Source organism: Ranitomeya variabilis, chromosome 1 (assembly GCF_051348905.1).
Source record: "Ranitomeya variabilis isolate aRanVar5 chromosome 1, aRanVar5.hap1, whole genome shotgun sequence".
Taxonomy (NCBI): Eukaryota; Metazoa; Chordata; class Amphibia; order Anura; family Dendrobatidae; genus Ranitomeya; species Ranitomeya variabilis.
The window spans coordinates 393,060,550-393,086,250 of NC_135232.1; the positions used below are offsets into that span (position 1 = coordinate 393,060,550).

General features: G+C 42.9%; 1 protein-coding gene across 6 annotated transcripts in view; it reads left to right on the forward strand.

Moving 5' to 3' along the window:
• DOCK8 (dedicator of cytokinesis 8) overlaps nt 1–25,701 on the forward strand; it is a 259,998-nt gene that overhangs the window by 197,816 nt on the left and 36,481 nt on the right. For 4 of the 6 annotated variants that reach the window (XM_077249094.1, XM_077249096.1, XM_077249098.1 and 1 more), the window contains 5 exons: nt 3,707–3,889; nt 6,074–6,203; nt 20,687–20,777; nt 21,111–21,207; nt 22,411–22,545. In XM_077249094.1, coding sequence (XP_077105209.1) covers nt 3,707–3,889; nt 6,074–6,203; nt 20,687–20,777; nt 21,111–21,207; nt 22,411–22,545 — 636 coding nt within the window. The remainder of the gene's footprint in view (nt 1–3,706; nt 3,890–6,073; nt 6,204–20,686; nt 20,778–21,110; nt 21,208–22,410; nt 22,546–25,701) is intronic. The other 2 variants (XM_077249095.1, XM_077249097.1) reach the window with 1 other exon arrangement.

A 25,701-nucleotide genomic window follows, 5' to 3' on the forward strand; every position in this document is an offset into this window, starting at 1 on the left:
TTTCGAGACGGAAGCTTCAGTACCTGGTTAAGTGGAAGGGCTATGGTCAGGAGGATAATTCCTGGTTCCTTGTTGCCTCCGATGTCCACGCTGCCGATTTAGTTCGTGCCTTTCATTTGGCTCGTCCTGATCGGCCTGGGGGCCCTGGTGAGGGTTCGGTGACCCCTCCTCAAGGGGGGGGTACTGTTGTGAATTCCGTTCTCGGACTCCCTCCTGTGGTCATGAATGGTACTTTGGTTAGTTCTGCACTTGGACTCCCTCTGGTGGCTTTGAGCGGTACTGCTGGTCTCTGAGGTTTGCTTTCCCAGCTGCCCTCGTTTATTGTTAGTCTGGCTTCCCTATTTAACTCTACTCAGATCGTTACTTCATGCCAGCTGTCAATGGTTCAGTATTGGTTCAGATCTCTCTTGGACTTCTCTGAGGACCTGTCTACTCCAGCAGAAGCTAAGTCTTTGCTAGTTCATTTTTTGTTACTGCTTCCTAAATATATTTCTTAGTACTGCTATTTCTAGTCCAGCTTGCTATCATGATATTCCCTTGCTAGCTGGAAGCTCTGGGGTGCAGAGTGGCACCTCCACACCGTGAGTCGATGTGGGGAGTCTTTTTGCTTATTCTGCGTGTTTTTTTGTAGTCTTTTGTGCTGACCGCATAGTTCTCTTTTCTATCCTCTGACTAAATTAGTGAAGTCTGGCCTCCTTTGCTAAAACCTGTTTCATTCCTGTGTTTGTGACTTTCCTCTTAACTCACAGTCAATATATGTGGGGGGCTGCCTTTACCTTTGGGGAATTTCTCTGAGGCAAGGTTAGGCTTCTATTTCTATCTTTAGGGGTAGTTAGCTCTTAGGCTGTGAAGAGGCGTCTAGGGAGAGTTAGGTACGCTCCACGGCTATTTCTAGTGTGTGTGATAGGAGTAGTGTTTGCGGTCAGCAGAGTTCCCACTTTCCCAGAGCTTGTTCCGATTTCTAGTTTACTCATCAGGTCATTCCGGGTGCTCCTAACCAACAGGTCCACAACAGTGTTGGTGTTAGAGCTAGGGTTGGGGCTAGGGTTCGGTTTGGGCTAGGGTTAGGGTTAGGCTAAGGTTATGGTTGGGACTAGGGTTAGGGTTGGACTAGGGTTGGGGCTAGGGTTAGGGTTGGCCTAGGGTTAGGATTGGGTCTAGGGTTAGGATTGGGTCTAGGGTTAGGATTGGGTCTAGGGTTAGGATTGGGTCTAGGGTTAGGGTTGGGGCTAGGGTTAGGGTTGGGGTTGTGTTAGGGTGTTGAGGTTAAGGTTAGGGTTGGGATTAGGGTTAGGGGTGTGTTGGGGTTAGGGCTGTGTTAGGGTTGGAGTTAGAATTGGTGGAGGTTCCACTGTTTAGGTACATCAGGAGGTCTCCAAATGCGATATGGCGCCCGCCATTGATTCCAGTCAATTTTGCGTTCAAAAAGTAAAACGGTGCTCCCTTCAGAGCCCTGCCATGGACCGAAACAGTGTCTTTCTCCCACTTGGGGGGTAGCGGTGTACTCAGGAGAAATTGCACAACAAATTTTGTGGTCCGTGTTCTCCTGTTACCCTTGTGAAAATAAAAAGGTTTGGTTCCAATATAAGTTTTTTGTGCTAAAAGTAAAATGTTCATTTTTTCCTTCCACGTTACTTTAGTTCTCGTGAAGCACCTGAAGGGTTAATAAACTTCTTGAATGTGGTTTTGCGTACCTTGAGAGGTGCAGTTTTTAGAATGGTCTCACTTTTTGGTATTTTCTGTTATATTGACCCCCCCAAACTCACTTCAAATGTGAGGTGGTCCCTAAAAAAATGGTTTTGTAAATTTTGGTGGAAAAATGAGAAATTGCAACAAAAAAAATTGTTTCCAAAATTGTGCTGATGTAAAGTAGACATGTGGGAAATATTATTTATTAACTATTTTGTGTGATATGACTCTCTAATTTAAGAGTACAAAAATTAAAAGTTTGAAAATGGCTAGATTTTCTAAATTTTTGCCAAATTTTTCATAAATAAACCAAGTCATATTTTACCACTAACACGAAGTACAATATGTCATGAAAAAACATTCTCATAATCAGTGAGATCCGTTGAAACGTTCCAGAGCTATAACTTCATAAAGTGACAGTGGTCAGAATTGTAAAAATTGGCTTGCTCATTAAGTACAAAATTGTCTCTGTCACGTCACTAAGGGGTTAGGGGTTATCTGGGTCTATTTGTTTATTTTTTGTACAAGGGCCTAAGAGCTATCAGGCATGTAGTTGCTGCCTACCTGCCTGTTATACCCTGCGCCAATCTCCGCCCGCACAGAGTAGTCACAGACGGCTCCTGCCATCAATTCAGTGGCTTTCACTAATGTCATGTTGACAGAGCAGCAGCTTCTTTTACGCTCTGCTCTGTTGGCGGGGCGTGAATGCCGACATCATGTTCATTGATAGCCGGCTCCCCACTGCCTAACTGCTGGGAGACGGCTGTCAGTCAGCAAGATGACGGCAGTCACGCCTGTCGACAGAGCAGCCCGTAATAGGAAGAGCTGCTCTGTTGACGTGGAGCAGATTAATCGGCGGTAGGAGCGGTCGTTAGCAACTACCTGCCTGTTAGTTTGAAGACCCTTAGTAAAAAATATAGTCCTGGATAAACCCTTTAAATTCCAGTATGGGCAATTTTCTGTACAATTGTAGAAGCTAAACGTTTACATGGTGTGAGGTGGTAGTACACAATAAAAAGCTGTAGGTGATTAGGTAATTAATAATGCATATTAATAATAATAATGCACAGCTTATATCTGGCTTGTCCAAATAATTGGCGTATGTTGAAACTCAAAATCTCAAACACCTCTTTTCCCTAATCTATGCTTTCATGGAGGCTGTTTTACTGCCACCATACACTTTAGGTTCTGATTCTATAACATTTGGGCTCCACTTTTTGACCTATGCGTGAGGATGTGCCACCAATGTATACACCTTGTTTGCTAATAGAGTCCTGCCGGCAGGATAGTGTGGCAAAAGAATTCCTGTTTGGCATGCAATTGGCCAGTATACGAGTAACTATTCATCTGTGTTAAAAAAGTGTAATCTGCTAGAAAACTGGATGCCGACAAAAACATGCGCTGAGCAGAAAATGTTTCTGTAAAATCTGTAAGGACTTGTCGTGACATACATCTGATTTGTGTACACTGACCCCAGAGCTGAAACACAACGTGAGCATAGATCATCTGCAAATCTTGCTACAAATCAGCATCCTCAGCCAACTTTAACTAATGTGTATGGGTATCTTTATGTACCAAGATGTCTGTTGTCATGCACATGCAAACCAGGTCAGCTATAGCAAAGGGCATTTTACTCGGGGCCTAGAGATCAGACGACAAATGATGAAATGCATCTTTCATGCAGACACAAAACTTACTATGTCGACAGTACATCGTCTCCAGTAAACAAGGCATGTGATGGTGAGAATAATGTAATGGGTTTTGTACAACAATCATTTTTTGCGTGACTGATTGTTCGCCGGAAACCCTCACTATGGTGGCAACATGGAAATGTTATTAAACGAGCAGCGATTGATTTGCTATATTGTCCTTCGGTTCTTCTGTCCATGATAAAGGACCTTAAAAAGAAACCAGCAAGTCACCTGTGTTTGGACAGGACCTAGTCCTCCGATTAGTAGTAAGATATAGATCAGTTTACAGACATTCAAGATTATAACACATTTGTTCCTATGTCCAGCCTCTAAAAATGTACACCGCACTGAGTCCGGAATCTACTCGCAATCTTCTCACCTGCTTCCTATGGATCATGAAGAATGCAGAGCAGAGTGTGATCCATAAGTGGCTGGCCTACCTACCCGCTCTGCAGCTAACCCGAATACTTGATCTTCTCTATATGTGTGTCTCCTGCTTCGAATACAAGGTACAGATTTGAATTCCATTTTTATTTTACAGAATTAAACAAAAAAGTACAGACTTATTTTACCTAAATTTCAGGACAATAAGTCTTTAGCAGTTCATGAATCTTCCTTTTATGATTATTCCCGGACCCTTTAGAAAACTATTATGAAAGTTGCAAAAAGTGTCTGGCTAGAAAAGATGGTCATGAATGTGTTACATCTCTCCATTCTTCATCTTCAGGACTGGCGGAGATAGCCAAGTCCAGCGTTCTGCAATCTCCGTCAGCTCCTTAGACAATAAATATTGCAGGGGTTCCCATCTCTCAGTTTAAGCAAGGGACCTGTTCTCTGCTTCTGTTTGGGAACCACAAGTCAGACACTTATCATCTAAAATGTGAATTCAGTGATAATGTTATGGTGGTTAGACTCTTTAAAACCTTAGACTCATAGCCCAGAGCATAATTTGCCATTTTTTAATGAAATCTCTATAGATATTTAAATAATAATACATAGAATTTTTAACTAATTTTTAAATCTATTTCCTTGACTTACTGAGAATATGGTACTGAGTTTATGCAACCCCCTCTGACAGCAGCACCACCACATAAAGTAAGGACAGAAACCCCGATTATAATGCTAGATAACTTACTAGGCTTCTTGCCGTAGGTTTGATAAAACACAATTGTAGCTTACCACTCTTACATTCCTCTGAGTGATAAGCTTCCATTATGTAGTCCTCAATAGTCATCAGCTTAGGTTACCCCACTGTTAAATCATTGACTGAGATCTTTCTGATTACATTCAGTATAGGTAGAAAGCCATCAATTGGGGGCAAGGTTGGGGTTACACCAAGCTCATCACTGAGAGGACTAATGAAACTCCAATTGCTAAAACTTTTATCAAAACTACGGCAAGGAGCCCAGAAAGTAACAGTCTGTCTCTATTTTATAACTGAGAAGCATAAACCTGGTGACAGTTTTCCCTTTAAACCTTGATGGCTTATCTTTAAGATAGTTCACTAGTGATTGAAGGGAGGCGGTCTGTCCTCCAGAACCCACAATATCTGCACAATGAGGGGTTGTGCCGTTCCTGCTAGCACCATGCTTCCTTAATTGTCCAGGCTTGCATAGCAGCCTACCCTAAAGATAGCCCATCATTGTGTAAGGGTACTGTCACACAGTGCAATTTCGATCGCTACGACTGCACGATCCGTGACGTCGCAGCGTCGTATGATTATCGCTCCAGCGTCGTAGACTGCGGTCACACTTTGCAATCACGGCGCTGGAGCGATGCCGAAGTCCCCGGGTAACCAGGGTAAACATCGGGTTACTAAGCGCAGGGCCGCGCTTAGTAACCCGATGTTTACCCTGGTTACCATCGTAAACGTAAAAAAAACAAACAGTACATACTTACATTCCGGTGTCTGTCCCCCGGCGTTCTGCTTCTCTCCACTGTGTAAGCACCATAGCCGGAAAGCAGAGCGGTGACGTCACCGCTGTGCTCGCTTTCCGGCCGGCAGGCGCTCACAGTGCAGAGAAGCTGAGACGCCGGAGGACAGACACCGGAATGTGAGTATGTACTGTTTGTTTTTTTTACGTTTACGCTGGTAACCAGGGTAAACATCGGGTTACTAAGCGCGGCCCTGCGCTTAGTTACCCGATGTTTACCCTGGTTACAAGCGAACACATCGCTGGATCGGTGTCACACACAACGATCCAGCGATGTCAGCGGGAGATGAAGCGACGAAAGAAAGTTCCAAACGATCTGCTACGACGTACGATTCTCAGCAGGGTCCCTGATCGCTGCTGCGTGTCAGACACTGCGATATCGTAACGATATCGCTAGAACGTCACGAATCGTACCGTCGTAGCGATCAAAATTGCACTGTGTGACAGTACCCTAAGTCCCAGACAGCACCATTAAAGGTAACTTACTATACATACTATGCAATGATACAAATCTGCACTGGAGAGACACCAGTCGTTATTTCAGCTGATATCATCTTACTCATTGAGTTATGATTCAGTATTCCCACAATGTCCAACATCTTTCGTAATGAAATAAGTCTAAGGCATCCTTGCCTTTTACTTGAATTACATGCATGGACCTAGATCTCATGTAGGAACACATGGGTATTGCTCCTCCTGTGACTGGATGTATAATAATATGTGACAGTAGTGACAATCTAGGTCATATTATTCCTTCAGGGTAAACAGTCACCAGACAAAGTAAGCACTTTGGTTCTTCAGAAGTCCAGAGATGTTAAGGCCCGATTGGAAGAAGCTTTGTTACGTGGAGAAGGAGCCAGAGGAGAAATGATGAGACGCTGGAAAACTGGTACATAGCAATACATACAAGATTCATCACCAGGTGTCATGTGGACACTTGGCTCCTAAGTGAACCCTGCATTCTTACCTCTGCTATTTATGCTATTTATAAAAATAATAATAATAATTTTATTATAGTGCCAATATATTTTGCAGCACTGTACAATTCAGGGGGTACAAGTGCACACAATATCAGAAATAACATAGTAACACAATTCAGCCAAGGAGTGAGGGCCCCGCTCGCAAGCAAATCTATAAGGAAATAGGGAGAACAAAGGTGAAAGGTTCTTGTATTTTTAGGGGTCCGGCTATCATAATAAGGCATTAAAGTAAAGCTGCATGAACCGGTCACAAGACAGTATCTGTATGTATCCAGACACAAAGTGCTATTGAGTGCATGGAGGTGTTAGGAACAGATTCTGAGGAAAATTTAGTAAAGTAGAACAGAAAGTGGTTCTTAAAACTATGGATATTGGTAATGAACTGGATTGTTTGGGGTAGTTAATTCCTGGAAACTAAAAAAGACTTTGAGATGGGAGTAAGAGGATCTGATTATGGAGGATATATAGTTTTGCAGTGGATTTAAAAAGTATACACACCCCTGTTAACCTCTTCACAACATATAATGTACATTTCTGTCATATGTCATAACCCTAATTTTGATTCAGGCTTGTATGCAGAGCCTGCATCTTTCCCAGCAGATGATGGCTGATTTAATCAGTCATCAAAAGACTAGAAGTGCCGCAGGTGGAGCAGAGTGCTGCCCGCCGCTGTTAACCTATTACATCCCGCTGACTGTGTAACATCTAGAGTGCATATGGTATGATTTATCCTGTCAACGTATTTATGGTCTTTATAACTTACATTATGCTATCCATTATGTCTCATCAATAGTGTTGAGCATTCCGATACTGCAAATATCGGGTATCAAAATAAATACCAATCTTGCGGATATACTCATTTATGGTAAAGTCCCTTACACAGGATGTGCCCATTGCACTCCAACAGGGAAAAAGGGAGGGGCAAAACTCCCAAATCGACATATGTTAATAAATTAGAAAGAGCATGATGCCCCAGAACAAAAAGAACACATGATTGAATCATATATAATCTTAAATTTTATTGATGTACTACAAAAAAGTTTAAAACACAGTATTATGAGGATATGGTGTATGACAACTGTGTCCACCGACAAAGGACTGCACATATATAAAAATATAAGGGTACAATCATAGAGCCATGTACTGTGCAACAGTACAAATACCAAACAGCATTTGTGCAAAGGCAAAATATATATGATGTAAAGTAGCAGGGGGGGTATGCCGAATCAAAAGGTCAGTGACCAAAATCCTTAGTGAGGAGAGAGTGCCATGAGATATAACCCACACCCTATTGCAACTGCCCGGACCTAAAGTGACAGCATAATAAATCAATGTGCCCCTGATTGAACTTACCCATATGTGCTATGTCCTGTGTGCGGTGTCCACAGAAAGAGCCCCGACGCACGTTTCGCGATATGTCGCTTCTTCGGGAGGCTGTATGTCTGTATATCGGGTATCGGCCGATATTCGCTGTATCGGAATTCCTATACCGAGTTCCGATATTTTTGCGATATCGGATACCGGAATCGGAAGTTCCCACAGTGCAATAATGCAGTATAATTGAGTGTGGGCGGTGCGTGGGCGGAGACTGCGTGTCTCTGTGCGTGCGGGACCGTGGGTGGTCTGTGCGTGCCTGCCAGGGGGTCTTTACGGCCTGCCGGGGGGTCTGTGCGGCCTCTCGGGGGTCTGTGCGGCTTGCCGGGGGGGGGTCTGTGCGGCCAGCCGGGGGGTCTGTGCGGCCTGCCGGGGGTCTATGTGTCTGTGCAGGCATCGTCCGATGGGACTACAAGTCCCATCGGACTATGCCTTCTACAATGACAGTGATTGACACATTAGCAAATGATGGGACAGTAGTAGTCCCATCATCCGGCTAATGTGTTGAATGTAAAAAAAAAAATACTATATACATGCTACATACATACTACATACATGCTACATACATACTACATACATGCTACATACATACATGCTACATACATACTACATACATGCTACATACATGCTACATACATGCTACATACATACTACATACTACATACATACATACATACTACATACATGCTACATACATGCTGCATACATGCTACATACTACATACATGCTACATACATGCTACATACATGCTACATACTACATACATTGTAATAATTATAGGGGATAACTCAGGAGACTCTTTGAGTGGAACAAGACAACTACAGGACACAGTTTTATAAGTGGTAAAGTCTATATTATCACACGGTGATTCAAACAGGTGCAGAGAGAAACTCAAGTCCACAACACTTGGTGTAAATATTAAATGCAGCTTAGCAGTCTATAGGAAACTTCAGAGGAAAATGCAATCACGCAGAAAGTCTATGAAGCACAATTATTCTTGAGGATACTTGACACGAATAAGTCCTTGCTTAGTCCAAAACACAGATAGATATGCTTATAAGGCAGTTCAAATAATATCTTAGCTCAACCAGGGAGGCCTGGGTAATAGTCTCAGGTTCTTGCAGAGCAGCAAAGCTTACATGTCCAGCAAATGCAGATGGAAGTAAACACGAGCAGCAGATGAAGGAGGATTACTGGAACTGGTGTATGCAGCAGGAACTCAGAGCAGAGTAGCAGGATAACCCCACAGGTTCACAGGAGCAGGTATATAGCCAGGGAGTAACCAGAGGTCAGGAGCTGGATGCAAGGCAGAATACTCTAGCACAGACTGAAGGCTGGGATGGAGTTTTATAGCAGGAAGACACAGTGCATATGAGACCAAAGACGCCATCTTGGAAAAGGGTAGTAATGCACAAAAGGTAATAAAAAATGTTCATCAGAGTCCTGACATTACGCCCTCCTTAGAAACGGCCTCAGGACGATCTAGGACCTGGTTTCTCAGGGAATCTCTGATGAAAACGAGAAAACTTCTGTTGGGTATTGATGTTTTCCACACGTTTCCAAGAGTCTTCCTCAGGGGGATATCCCTGCCACCTTATCAGATATTGGAGCCGATTCCTGCGAATCCTGGAATCAACAATTTCCTCCACCACAAATTGTTCTTGCCCATCAATCACCACAGGCTGCGAAAGTGGCACAACACGTCCCTGGAAGGTACTAGGAGATACAGGCTTTAGTAAAGATAGATGAAAAACTGGGTGTACCATCATAGTCCTAGGCAGCTTCAGCCGGCAGGCCACAGAGCTCACAATACCGTTGATCTTGAAAGGGCCAATGAATTTCTGTCCAAGTTTTTGTGAAGGAACGTTTAACTTCAGATTCTTAGTTGCTAACCACACGGAATCTCCTACCTTGAACATGGGTGCAGGTTTCTATCAGCCGATCTCTTATAACGTTCTTGAGCTGTGGTCAGGGATTCGTTCAGAACCTCCAGATTTTGCCTCATCGCAGTCAGCCTTTCCTCCACTGCCGGAACCGGAGAATTAATTGGAGACCTAGGTAAGATACACGGATGATAACCCAGATTGGCAAAGAAAGGTGTAAATTTAGTGGAGGCGCTCTGAGAATTGTTATATGAAAATTCGGCTAACGGCAGCAACTCCAACCAATCATCCTAGAGATGGCTGACATAGCATCTTAGATATTGTTCCAGCGTCTGGTTGGTACGCTCAGTCTGACCATTTTTCTGGGGATGGTAAGCGGAAGAGAGACAGACATTATTATTGAGTGTAGAGCAATAAGAATCTTGAAGTGAACTGCACTCCAAGGTCAGAGATGATCTCGTCCGGAACCCCATGCAACCGAAAGACATTCTGTATAACCAAGTTCATTGTATCTTTAGCTGAGGGGAGGCCGGTGCACGGAACAAAATGAGCAGCTTTAGTCAGGCGATCAACTACCACCATGATTGTATTCATGCCCCCCGATGTAGGCAGCTCCACAATAAAGTCCATTGATATAGACCCCCAAGGGCGGGACAGAACAGGTAATGGTTGTAGAAGACCCGTAGGTGCCACATGAGGAGTCTTGTAACGAGCACATACCTCGCAAGAGAAAACATAGTCCTTGGTATCCTTCAGGCAAATTGGCCACCAGAAGAATCGGCTCAGGAACTCTTGTGTCTTCTGTACCCCCCTGTGACCGGCCAACTTGGAGTCATGTACCAACTTGAGGATCTGCAGACGGATGACCTCAGGGACGTAGATACGTCGATCTCTGAACCACGTGCCACCCTTAAAGACAAGATTAATATCCACAGGTGGGTTGGCCAGAAATACATCACCGTCATAGGCCTCCCTGCACTCCTTCCACAAGTCCTGATCGTGGATAACTCCGATGAAATTGGCATCAGATAGAATGGTCTTGGACGGGGCTCCAGGTACGGAATCTGCAGCATGGATTTGGGATAAAGCATCAGCCTTCCCATTACGAGAACCTGGACTGTGCGAGATAACAAAGTTAAATTGATTTAAAAATAAGTTCCAACGAGCCTGACGAGGAGAAAGACATCTAGCGGATCTAAGGAACTCTAAATTGCAATGGTCAGTTAGCACTATGATCTGATGTGCAGCTCCTTGCAGATGATGCCTCCATTCTTTGAAAGCCGCAATAATAGCCAGCAATTCCTTGTCTCCTATGTCGTAATTCTTCTCTGTTGAGGTTAGTCTACGGGAAAAGAAAGCACAAGGATGTAGCAGACCCTTCTCTCCAGTTCTTTGGGAGAGAATAGCCCCCAAAGCATTATCAGAAGCGTCCACCTCCACAATGAAAGAAAGTGTTGGATCTGGGTGTATCAACAGCGGTGCTGATGTGAAACAGATCTTCAGCCGATTAAAAGCTTCTTGAGCCTGTGATGACCACTTAAAGGGCTTTTCCTTCTTTGTCAATGAAGTAATGGGACGGACAATATCAGAAAAATTTCGAATGAAGCGTCTGTAGAAATTTGCAAAACCAATAAAACGTTGGACCTCCTTAACGTTCTTGGGTATCGGCCAGTCAAGGATAGCCTGAATCTTACGAGATTCCATGTTCAGCCCCTGGGGAGAGATGATATAACCTAAGAACTGTATCTAAGAAAGATGGAACTCGCATTTCTCCGGCTTAATATACAGATGGTTCTCTTTCAGGCGTCTTAAAACAGTTTTGACATGTTCTTCATGTTCCTGTAGAGAGTCAGAAAAGATTAGTATATCGTCCAAATAGATCACTACAAACTGGTCCAACAAATCTCTGAAAATGTCATTAGCAAGGTGTTGAAACGTTGCAGGGGCGTTACAAAGCCTGAAGGGCATTACAAGAGATTCAAAGTGTCCATACCGGCATCTGAATTCTGTCTTCCACTCATCCCCTGGACGAATACGCACCAAATTATAAGCCCCACGAAGATCCAGTTTATAGAACACCTTAGCATGGCGGACTCTTTCCAGTAATTCGGGAATCAGAGGCAAAGGGTAACGGTTTCGTACGGTTACCTTATTGAGTTCCCGATAGTCAACTCAGGGTCCCATCCTTCTTCTTTACAAAAAAGATAGGTGCCCCTGCTCGTGAGGAAGAAGGATGTATGAAGCCTTTGGCCAGATTTTCATCAATATACTCCTTTAAGGCTTGAAGCTCAGGTGCCGCCAAAGGGTATACTTTACCAAAAGGAATAGCTGCCCCAGGAAGCAACTCAATGGGACAGTCATAATGCCTGTGTGGAGGAAGCTGATCTGCATTCTTCTTGTCACAGATGTCAGAGAACTCTTTATATGCTGGAGGTAAAGAAAGTACCTGTACATGTGGTTCCGTAGCCGTGGACTCAGGGACAGCTAATCTCCTTGGTCTCCCAGTTGATAATTGGGTTCTGAGAATGCAACCAAGGAATGCCTAAAATCACAGGAAAATGAGGAGAGGAAATTAGCAAGAAAGAAAGTTGCTCCTGATGATTAGGCTCCAACAAAATTTCAAGGGGTACGGTCTCCTGATCCACAGGCCCAGAGATTAAAGGTGACCATCCACTGTTTCCATGGTAATTGGAGAGGCTCTTTGCTGAATCTCAATACCATGTTCCTTGGCAAATGTGATATCCATGAAATTGCCACCTGCACCAGAGTCAATCATAGCTGAACTGGAGATCCACTGTCCTGAACACAGGATCTTAATAGGGAGAGAACAGTGAGAGTTCTTTTCATTCAGCTCATTCATCATCACAGTTGTCATACTCCCCTACTGCTGCTAGCACCTTGTTAGGCCGTCTGGGACACTTAGGACAATTGATCAAGAAGTGGTCAGACTGGCCGCAGTAGAAACATAGACTTTCACGAAGGCGATGCTCCCGGCGCTCATTGATCTCTCGCCTCTGAACGGAATCAATTTGCATGGGCACCTCCTCCACCTCCCGAGATGTTTTACCTGCAGGCTCTTTGGAAGGAAGGGAAAAGTTAGAAATACGGTTATATGCAGCAAACTTCTCTTGCCTACGCTCAGTAAGGCGAATGTCAATGCGCACACAATACTGTATAAATGTCTCTAGCTCTGATGGTGACTCAGAGCGAGCTAGTTCATCTTTTACAATACTAGACAGACCCCTTTTAAAAATAGGCAATTGTGCATAACTGTCCCAATTGGTATCTACCGCTAATCTCCTGAATTCAGTAGCATACTCAATAACAGAAAGTTTTGCCTGGCGTAAAGACAATAAAGTAGATTCAGCGGTTGCACGGTAATTAGGATCATCAAACATTAATGCCATAGCGGCCAAGAAATCATCCAAGTTATTTAACCGTGGGTCACGAGACTCAATCATCGGATTCGCCCATGCGAGCGCTCGTGCGGTCAGCAGCATTATTACACACAATACTTTGGATATATCATTAGGAAAACGGTCAGCATGCACATCAAAATATAGCATACATTGATTCACAAAGCCACGAAATTTGTCGCGATCACCATTAAATCTGAATGGGGGCAACTTAGGTGGGCTAGCTGGTGGCAGTTGCCCAGAGGGAAAAGTCGCTTGTGCAGCTATTTGCGTGCTTATGTCCTGAAAATCCTGTCCATACTGGGACTCTATGCCAGCAAGTTTGTTTTCCTGGGCTACCATGCGGGTGCTTAAGTCCTACAAAGTCTGTCCAAACACTTGTTGATTGTGTTCAAAGCTTCCAAACTTCTTTTGCAGACCTTCCACATCTTTCTGCAGTGATCTAATTATGGAAAACACCTGCTCTAGTCTGCTTTCTGCAGTCATTGTTCCAGTAGTCTCCTTTTTTTTTTAGGCTAGAGTATCCTGTAATAATTATAGGGGATAAGTCAGGAGACTCTTTGCGTGGAACAAGACAACTACAGGACACAGTTTTATAAGTGGTAAAGTCTATATTATCACACGGTGATTCAAACAGGTGCAGAGAGAAACTCAAGTCCACAACACTTGGTGTAAATATTAAATGCAGCTTAGCAGTCTATAGGAATCTTCAGAGGAAAATGCAATCACGCAGAAAGTCTATGAAGCACAATTATTCTTGAGGATACTTGACACGAATAAGTCCTTGCTTAGTCCAAAACACAGATAGATATGCTTATAAGGCAGTTCAAATAATATCTTAGCTCAACCAGGGAGGGCTGGGTAATAGTCTCAGGTTCTTGCAGAGCAGGAACAGCTTACATGTCCAGCAAATGCAGATGGAAGTAAACACGAGCAGCAGATGAAGGAGGATTACAGGAACTGGTGTATGCAGCAGGAACTCAGAGCAGAGTAGCAGGATAACCCCACAGGTTCACAGGAGCAGGGAGTAACCAGAGGTCAGGAGCTGGATGCAAGGCAGAATACTATAGCACAGACTGAAGGCTGGGGTGGAGTTTTATAGCAGGAAGACACAGTGCACATGAGACCAAAGACGCCATCTTGGAAAAGGGCAGTAATGCGCAAAAGGTAATAAAAAATGTTCAGAGTCTTGACATACATACTACATACATGCTACATACATACTACATACATACATGGTACATACTACATACATGCTACATACATACTACATACATGCTACATACATACTACATACATGCTACATACATACTACATACATGCTACATACATACTAGATACATACTACATACATACTACATGCTACATACATGCTACATACAGTGGGGCAAAAAAGTATTTAGTCAGTCAGCAATAGTGCAAGTTCCACCACTTAAAAAGATGAGAGGCGTCTGTAATTTACATCATAGGTAGACCTCAACTATGGGAGACAAACTGAGAACAAAAAATCCAGAAAATCACATTGTCTGTTTTTTTATCATTTTATTTGCATATTCTGGTGGAAAATAAGTATTTGGTCAGAAACAAACAATCAAGATTTCTGGCTCTCACAGACCTGTAACTTCTTCTTTAAGAGTCTCCTCTTTCCTCCACTCATTACCTGTAGTAATGGTACCTGTTTAAACTTGTTATCAGTATAAAAAGACACCTGTGCACACCCTCAAACAGTCTGACTCCAAACTCCACTATGGTGAAGACCAAAGAGCTGTCAAAGGACACCAGAAACAAAATTGTAGCCCTGCACCAGGCTGGGAAGACTGAATCTGCAATAGCCAACCAGCTTGGAGTGAAGAAATCAACAGTGGGAGCAATAATTAGAAAATGGAAGACATACAAGACCACTGATAATCTCCCTCGATCTGGGGCTCCACGCAAAATCCCACCCCGTGGGGTCAGAATGATCACAAGAACGGTGAGCAAAAATCCCAGAACCACGCGGGGGGGCCTAGTGAATGAACTGCAGAGAGCTGGGACCAATGTAACAAGGCCTACCATAAGTAACACACTACGCCACCATGGACTCAGATCCTGCAGTGCCAGATGTGTCCCACTGCTTAAGCCAGTACATGTCCGGGCCCGTCTGAAGTTTGCTAGAGAGCATTTGGATGATCCAGAGGAGTTTTGGGAGAATGTCCTATGGTCTGATGAAACCAAGCTGGAACTGTTTGGTAGAAACACAACTTGTCGTGTTTGGAGGAAAAAGAATACTGAGTTGCATCCATCAAACACCATACCTACTGTAAAGCATGGTGGTGGAAACATCATGCTTTGGGGCTGTTTCTCTGCAAAGGGGCCAGGACGACTGATCCGGGTACATGAAAGAATGAATGGGGCCATGTATCGTGAGATTTTGAGTGCAAACCTCCTTCCATCAGCAAGGGCATTGAAGATGAAACGTGGCTGGGTCTTTCAACATGACAATGATCCAAAGTACACTGCCAGGGCAATGAAGGAGTGGCTTCGTAAGAAGCATTTCAAGGTCCTGGAGTGGCCCAGCCAGTCTCCAGATCTCAACCCTATAGAAAACCTTTGGAGGGAGTTGAAAGTCCATGTTGCCAAGCGAAAAGCCAAAAACATCACTGCTCTAGAGGAGATCTGCATGGAGGAATGGGCCAACATACCAACAACAGTGTGTGGCAACCTTGTGAAGACTTACAGAAAACGTTTGACCTCTGTCATTGCCAACAAAGGATAGATTACAAAGTATTGAGATGAAATTTTGTTTCTGACCAAATACTTATTTTCAACCATAAAATGCAAATAAAATGATCAAAAAACAGACAATGTGATTTTCTGGATTTTTTTTTCTCAGTTTGTCTCCCATAGTTGAGGTCTACCTATGATGTAAATTACAGACGCCTCTCATCTTTTTATGTGGTGGAACTTGCACTATTGCTGACTGACTAAATACTTTTTTGCCCCACTGTACATACTACATACATACATGCTACATACATACTACATACTACATACATACATACTACATGCTACATACATGCTACATATATGCTACATACTACACACATACTACATACATACTACATACATACATCATACATACTACATACATACTACATAAAATACATTCATACATTACATACAGTACATACATATAGACATACAGTACATTAAACATAGATTTCATACTCACCATTACTTGTCACTTTGTTCACCGAAGCCAGTGTCGTCTGTAAAAAAGATTAAAATAACAAACAACCAATATACTCCCTGTTCGCAGAAATCCATGAGTGTCCCATGACGATCTCCCATGAAGAACGGCAGCATCAGCTGATGCGACTGCTCTCTAGGGGCTCCAAGAACACAATGACGGGAGGAAGGTATCCTTCCGCACTGTATTCCTCCGCTTCTGTAAAAAAAAATTGTCCCTAGTCTCACTTTATGCCATTGCTGTGTGAGAAATTTTCCCAGGCAGCAATTGCCATAAAGTGAGACTTTGTCCTAAGTAACCTCTCAGTGATGCACTGCAGGAGCCATTGTCTCCTGTCAGTGTGTCACTAAGGGTCCTATAGAGCAGTGACATCACCCGATGTCACTGTTCTATAGGGGAGATCGTCGTGGGACACTCGTTATTAATTGGACTACGGCGGACAGGTAGTATACGGTTTATTATTTTACGTTTTTGTGCAGGCGCTGAAGTATGGTAAGTATGGTTAAATGAAGACTATTAAAATACTTTTTTCCTAACGTGTGTGTTTTATTAACCCTTTATTACTATTGGATTAATAATGGATAGGCGTCTTATTGACGCCTCTCCGTTATTAACCCGGCTTAATGTCACCTTACAATAGCAAAGTGACATTAACCCCTTATTACCCCATATCCCACCGCTACACGGGAGTGGGAAGAGAGGGGCTAAGTGCCGGAATTGGCGCATATTACAGATGCGCCATTTCCGGGGCGGCTGTGGACTGGTATTTGTTTGCGGGGGGGTCCAATATCCATGGCCCCTCTCTAGGCTATGAATATCAGCCTGCAGCTGTCTGCGTAGCCTTTCTGGCTATAAAATATAGGGGGACCCCACGTCATTTTTTTGGGGGGTCCCCCTATTTTAATAGCCAGTAAAGGCTACGCAGACAGATGCGGGCTGATATTCATAGCAGGCTACAAATATTGGCCCTCGGTCGTCGGCTTTCCCCCTCTGGCGCAGAAAATTGAGCGGGAGCCCACGCCGTTTTTTTTTTTAAACGTTCATTAAGGCCTCTTTCATACTTGCGTCGGTACGGGGCCGTCGCTATGCGTCGGGCCGACGCACGTTGTGAAATTTGTTCACGACGGGGGCAGCGGATGCAGTGTTTCAATGCATCCGCTGCCCATTCTGAAGTCCGGGGAGGAGGGGGCGGAGTTTTGGCCGCGCATGCGCGGTAGAAAATGGCAGACGTGAAGGACAAAAAACGTTCACTTTAACGTTTTTTCGTGCCAACGGTCCGACAAAACACGACGGATCCGTTGCACGACGGACGCGACGTGTGGCCATCCGTTGCTAATACAAGTCTATGGGTAAAAAAACGCATCCTGCGAGCACATTTGCAGGATCCGTTTTTTTTCGCCGTATCCGTTTTTCCCGCCGGATCCATTTTTTCCGCCGGATCTGTTTTTTTCCGCCGGATCCGTTTTTTCTCATAGAGTTGTATTAGCGCCAGATTGCGCCTGATGGCCACAGACGGATCCGGCAAAAAACGTATGAAACTGAGATGTGACATGATGAATCCGGCCTCCGAATCCGTTTTTTCATGCATGTTTCCATTCAAATCATGCACATTTTCCGTTTATTTCCAAAAACTGCATCCAAACCTGCATCAAAAACTGCATCAAAACTGCACCAAAAACTGCATAAAAAACCGCATCAAAAACCTGCATGTAAAAAAGTGTACGGGTACGTCGGCCCGACACATAGCGACAGACCTGTACCGACGCAAGGGTGAAATGAGCGTTGAATTGAAAAAAAACGGAAAAAAACAGCGTGGGCTCCCGCGCAATTTTCTGCGCCAGAGGGGGAAAGCCAACGGCCGGGGGCCAATATTTGTAGCCTGCTATGAATATCAGCCTGCAGCTGTCTGCGTAGCCTTTACTGGCTATTAAAATAGGGGGACCCCCCCAAAAAAAATGACGTGGGGTCCCCCTATATGTTATAGCTAGAAATGCTACGCAGACAGCTGCGGGCTGATATTCATAGCCCAGAGAGGGGCTATAAGATGCGCCAATTCCGGCACTTAGCCCCTCTCTTCCCACTCCTGTGTAGCGGTGGGATATGGGGTAATAAGGGGTTAATGTCACCTTGCTATTGTAAGGTGACATTAAGCCGGGTTAATAACGGAGAGGCGTCAATAAGACGCCTATCCGTTATTAATCCAATACTAGTAAAGGGTTAATAAAACACACACACATTAGGAAAAAAGTATTTTAATATTCTTCATTTCACCATACTTCAGCGCCTGCAAAAAAACCTAAAATAATAAACCGTATACTACCTGTCCGTCGTAGTCCAATTAATAACGAGTGTCCCACGACGATCTCCCCTATAGAACAGTGACATCGGGTGATGTCACTGCTCTATAGGACCTTCAGTGACACACTGTCAGGAGACAATGGCTCCTGCAGTGCATCACTGAGAGGTTACTTGAGTTCAAAGTCTTACTTTATGGCAATTGCTGCGTGGGAAAATTTCTCACACAGCAATGGCATAAAGTGAGACTAGGGACTATTTTTTTTTACAGCGGCAGAGGAATACAGTGCGAAAGGATACCTTCCTCCCGTCATTGTGTTCCTGGAGCCCCTGGTGAGCGGTCGCATCAGCTGATGCTGCCGTTCTCCACGGGAGATCGTCGTGGGACACTCGTGGATTTCTGCCGACAGGGAGTATATTGGTTGTTTGTTATTTTAATCTTTTTTACAGATGACACTGGCTTCGGGAAACAAAGTGACAAGTAATGGTGAGTATGTACTCTATGTTATATGTACTGTATGTCTGTATGTATTGTATGTAATGTATGAATGTATTGTATGTAGTATGTAGCATGTATGTAGCATGTAGTATGTATGTATGTAGTATGTATGTAGTATGTAGCATGTATGTAGCATGTATGTAGTATGTATGTAGCATGTATAGTATTTTTTATTTTTTTTTACATTCAACACATTAGCCGGATGATGGGACTATTACTGTCCTATCATTGGCTAATGTGTCAATCACTGTCACTGTAGCAGGCATCGTCCGATGCCTGCATACCGCACAGAGCCTCGGCAGCCCATACAGAGCCCCGGGAGGCCCGCACAGACCACCGGCAGCCCATACAGAGCCCCGGGAGGCCCGCACAGCCCACCGGCAGCCCATAGAGAGGCCCGCACAGACCACCGGCAGCCCATACAGAGCCCCGGGAGGCCCTCACAGACCACCGGCAGCCCATACAGAGCCCCAGGAGGCCCACACAGACCACCGGCAGCCCATACAGAGCCCCGGCAGGCCCGTACAGACCCCGCCCGCACACACAGACATGCACAATGTCCGCCCACGCACCGCCCACACTCTTCCCCCTCCGGAACAGGATGTAGAAATACAGAAAGGGCTTATTTACATTCCGATATTTGTGTCACATTGACTTGCATTGGTATCGGGTATCGGCGATATCCGATATTTTTTGGATATCGGCCGATCCAATCCGATACCGATACTTCTGGATATCGGAAGGTATCGCTCAACACTAGTCCTCAATTATTAGGGTATTCACATTTATGCAACCAAATTTTGTATACAGAAAATGGGTTACTTTAAAGGTGGAGAAAGTTCGGAAATGATTCTTCTTGGTATGATTTTTTTTTTACATGACAAATTCTGACATTTTTGTGGGTGTGTGGACTTTTTCTAGACTTTTTCTAGTATTAGCAGAACAGGGAGCAGAGGTAGGGTGGTAGACAGAGGGAGATGTAGGGCTGTGAAGCACTGGAGAGCTTTGTGGGTGAGAGTGAGTGGGGGATCCGCTCGCTCAAGAAACAAACATACAAAAAGTTCAACTTTCCTCATCCTCAAACACAGCTCTCGAGCTCCCATCTCCAGGCACACTGAATGAGTCAGAAGGATGTGTATCTGTCCTCTGGACTCCACCCTGGGAGAGGTATGGGAGGTATGGCGATATGGTGAACAGCCTCCCACCCACTCTTTAGCTGTTCACTAAACCTAGCCCTAAATATGGACAAATAATCCCCTCCAGTACTTTGCCAGTGACTTGCTCACAGTACACTGTATCCTGACATCTGTCTTTTTTTCTAAAGGAAATCACAGATATTTGTATTTATGTAGCACCTTCTGCAACACCAAACCCATGTTTTGATATCTGGTGCAGATTTGGTCCCATGTGAGCCTATATCTATTCAGATCATGAGATTTTCTGAGACTTTCTAAAAAGCAAGTAGTGTACCCATTGTTCAACTAAGTGTTGTAATCTATGTTGTATTGCAGGTTAGTTTGTTTTTGCTTGGTCAGCTTCTCATTATGTTTTTTTTGTAGCCTCAGTAAGGTTTAATTTTTGTTCTGACTCCATAATTGCCATTTGTCTTTCAAAAATTCATGTCCAAGAGTCATATCCTGAGCATGGGCTGTCATTAGTACATGGAAATTACGGGTGACATTGTTTCCTTCTGTAGCAGGAAATGACAGATTTTCTGGATTTAATGAAAACCTGAGGTGGAGGAAGGAGCAGACGCAATGGCGCCAAGCTAACGAGCGACTAAATATGTGAGCACCTTTACTCTTTTCATGATAATGTTACCTGTGCAGGGGAGGGGACTGTAAAATATTGTCAATGTAATATCATGTACTGTGCAAAGCTTTGCGTCTAGAAAAAAATTGTTAAACAACACAAGTGAAATGAATGGGGCCTAATGTCACATTTAGGTGGTCTTTAATTGGCACCTTACAAGTCTCCTGTAGTTCAGCATTCTTTTAAAAACAGCAATATGTTTTTCTTAGTATACTTATCTATGATTACCTTTTCTTTTATCCAAAATTCTGCACTATAAAGGATCTTTATTGGTTTATATTCACAAATTCAATGGACTTTTATAACAGGAGCAAGGCAGAAATGGACCAGGAAGCCATTATGTGTGGAAACCTGGCTACCGAAGCCAATTTGACCATTCTGGATGTGTTGGAAACTATTATACAGGTAGGATAGTTGCATTTTTTGTCAGGGGTATCAGTAATTTGATGGCAATAAGAATAATACAGCATGTAGCACCATGGTTGCTGTCTTATAATTCTGTCGGGATTTGTTAGTATGTTTGAAGATGGACTCCCCATCGGTCATGGGTCTGTTCGGATTGTAAGCCGGTGTGAACTCTGCCTACATTGGGGCGAAATATTTGAACGATGTAATTAAATTTGAAGAAAATGTAACACTATTATAATGTAAAATAATCCTCTATTCACATGTCCAGTAGTCATCTGTAGCAGATCCAGTATTAAAAAAACTGGATCGGTTACAAACGAATGTAGAGCAGAAACCATCCATTACGATCTATTTCCCATAGACTTCAATGTTAAAAATATTACTCCAGTTGCTATCAATTTTTTGGGCTGGATAAAAAAAAAAGTTGTGCAAACTACGTTTTTGATCCAGCTAAAAAAAAAAGGATAAGAACTGGAAAGGTGGCAAAAAAGACATATTATGACACTTTCTTCCCATTTAAATGAATGGGTCCTCTTGTGGAACATTTTATTTCCGTTTTTATAAACCCAAAATGAATGCCAAAATGTAAATAAATAGTGAACATGTGAGCAGAGCCTAAAAATGTAATACTAGAAGAAAACACAACAGTAAAGGCTGTTTGAATTATTAATTATTACAGCATGTGCTAAGTCTTTTCCCATATGGAAACAATAGAACAATGACAGGGTTTCCACTGAGCATTGTTTTCTTGCAGTCTTATGTTGCTGTTGTTAGGTTGTTAGTTATATGTTTGGGAAGCTACATTTACAAAATTAATTATTGAAACCTTGATGATGTTCATTCTGAGTCAGTGCATCTATGTTAACCCTATGTTTACTTGCTAAATAACCCCTTTGAGCCTTTTTTTTAATGTTTAGATGGTTTTTATTCTACTCTTCTCACTTTCCCTTTCGCACCCTCTCCTGGTTATAGCATTGATAGTTTCTCATAATATTGTAATGTAGTTTATTCATTCTGTGATAATCATACACAATACCCAATATTATTTATGTAGAGATTATCTATCAATTAGCTTTTTATAAGGTACTTATTACCGTAATTAAGTTTATTTTTTCACTTTAGACAGTATTTAATAATGATATGTCAAAGTTTAAAACACCTTTAAACTTCTATACTAATTTTGCTTTTTATGTGCATTAGGTCAATTTATCAGTGGACTGCAAAGACAACCTTTTAGGAGGAATTCTTAAAGTGCTTGTGCACTCTCTTAGCACTAATCAGAGCAACACTTATTTGTTTCACTGCTTCTCCTCCATCCGTCTACTAATTATCAAGGTATCATATTTCTCTTCAAAAACAAATTAATAGTATTACTGTTATTACAATGGTTTCTACAATCCTAATAATGCACTGTCGCTATATTGGGAATTACTATGGACTATTACTGACTCACGTAAGAAAACAACAAAATGAACATATACCCTACAGTACATATATAGTAATAATACATGTAAATAACATACTTAGTAAACACTATTTTGACTTGGAAAAAAAAATGTAGAAGTCATCCCACAACAACATTGCATGTTTACCAACTTATTCTCCGGCTCATTTCTTTGGTAATAAACTATTACACACAAAAATATTATTAAGTACAGTTGCTATCAAGAATATTCATTTGCCATTGCCATTTAGGTTTATTAGACAAATTTACAAACTTTCTGTTTTTTGCAATAAACCAATGAAACAAGAACAATTTACGGTACTTGGCTCCACACCACTAATATAACAAGTGATTTCTCCAAACTGACCAAAAAATGCTACTTTTATTGACTGTTTCAGTTTCAGAATTATTCAACCCCTTCATTACAAACATCTTTAGTACTAAGTAGAGCAACCTATGGAATCAGCTTTTGGCCGCATTCCTGAGCAATCTTTGAACAGTCCTCATGGTAAATAGCCTCCAGTTCACTAATAGCCTAGAGTTTGCATACTACCGCCAACTTCTTCAAATCCCACCAAATATTTTCTATGGGGTGTAAGTCAGGTGACTGCTATGGCCACTCCAAAATCCTCCAGAACTTCAAACCAAGCCTTGCGGATTTTGAACTTCTTGTGATCATTGTCCTCTTGGAAGATTCAATGGTACCAAAGCTTAATTTTCCTCACCGAAAGCATGACATGGTCTCCTAAGGCTGGTTTCACACTTGCGTTTTTGTCTGCATGCGTTTTTAAAAAAAAACGCATGTGTGAAAAACGCATGTAAACGCGGTAAAACGCATGCGTTTTTTAGACGCATGCGTTTTTATAGAAAAACACAAGAAAAAACAAGAAAACCCTACCCCTACCCCTAACCCTAAACGTGACTGAAATACGTGGCACTGAAATACGTGCAACTGAAATACGTGGTACTTAAATACGTGGCACTCAAATACGTGGCACTTAAATACGTGGCACGTGGCACTTAAATACGTGGCACGTGGCACTTAAATATGTGGCACGTGGCACTTTAATACGTGGCACGTGGCACTGAAATACGTGGCACGTGGCACTTAAATACGTGGCACTTAAATATGTGGCACGTGGCATACATGGCACTGAAATACGTGGCACGTGGCACTTTAATACGTGGCACGTGGCACTTAAATATGTGGCACGTGGCACTTTAATACGTGGCACTTAAATACGTGGCACGTGGCACTTAAATACGTGCCACGTGGCACTTAAATATGTGGCACGTGGCATACGTGGCACTGAAATACGTGGCACGTGGCACTTTAATACGTGCCACGTGCCACTTAAATATGTGGCACGTGGCATACGTGGCACTGAAATACGTGGCACGTGGCACTTTAATACGTGGCACGTGGCACTTAAATATGTGGCACGTGGCATACGTGGCACTGAAATACGTGGCACGTGGCACTTTAATACGTGGCACGTGGCACTTAAATATGTGGCACGTGGCATACGTGGCACTGAAATACGTGGCACGTGGCACTTTAATACGTGGCACGTGGCACTTAAATATGTGGCGAAAATACTGCAGATAGCATTTTTGAAAATGAACGCATGCAGACAAAAAACGCATGCGTTTGAAAACGCGACCAAACGCATGTGCAAAAAAACGCATGCGTTTTCAATGTTAAATATAGGAGAAAAAAACGCATGCGTTTTTTGTGCAAAAAACGCTGCAGACAAAAACGCAAGTGTGAAACCAGCCTAAGATCTCCTGAGTCCTGATACTTATAATAATTATTATTATTTTATTTCTTTAGCGCCAACATATTCCACAGCACTTTACATTTTAGAGGGGACTTGTACAGACAATAGACATTACAGCATAACAATAACACAAAACACATAGATCAAAACAGATACCAAGAGGAATGAGAGCCCTGCTGGGAAGCTTACAATCTATGAGGAAAAAGGGGAGACACGAAAGGTGGATGGTAACAATTGCTTTCGTTGTTCGGAACAGCCATTATGTAATAATCGGGTGTTCATGTAAAGCTGCATGAACCGGTTATTGGCATAAGTATGTAACAGTACAGACATTGAGAGCTAATAAATGCATAAAGCATATGAGAACATGATGCGAGGATCCTGGTTATAGTTTAAGTTTTTTGAATGGTCCACACAGGCATAGTTAGGTTAATGCGTTGAGGCGGTAGGCCAGTCTGAACAAATGCATTTTAGGGCACACTTAAAACTGTGTGGATTGGGGATTAATCGTATTAACCTGGGTAGTGCATTCCAAAGAATTGGCGCAGCAAGTGAAAAGTCTTGGAGACGGGAGTGGGAGGTTCTGATTATTGAGGAAGCTAACCTCAGGTCATTAGCAGAACGGAGAGCACGGGTAGGGTGGTAGGCTGAGACCAGGGAGGAGATGTAGGGTGGTGCTGAGCCATGGAGTGCTTTGTGCATGAGGGTAAGAAGTTTGTACTGGATTCTGGAGTGGATGGGTAACCAGTTTAATGACTGGCACAAGGTAGAGGCATCGGTATAACGGGTGGTGAGGAATATGATCCTGGCTGCAGTATTCAGGACAGATTGGAGAGGGGAGAGTTTGGAAAGAAGGAGACCGATTAGTAGAGAGTTACAGTAGTCCAGATGAGAATGAATAAGAGAAACAGTAAGAGTTTTTGCAGCGTCAAAAGTAAGAAAAGGTCGAATTCTAGAAATGTTTTTGAGGTGCAGATAACAAGAGCGAGCCAGTGATCGGATGTGGGGAGTGAATGAAAGCTCTGAATCAAGGATGATACTTGAATCCATCTTTCCCTCATCTGCTGCAGGTTTCCAGTGCCAGAAGAAGCTAATTCTTTTCAGCATTATACTTTATTTTTCCACCTCCAGATATATCTTTAATACCATAGCCCAAAAAGTTCCAGTTTTCTATCATCGTTGCACAAAATAGAATCCTATAACTTAGTATATATATATATATATATATATATATATATATATATATATATATATATATATATATAT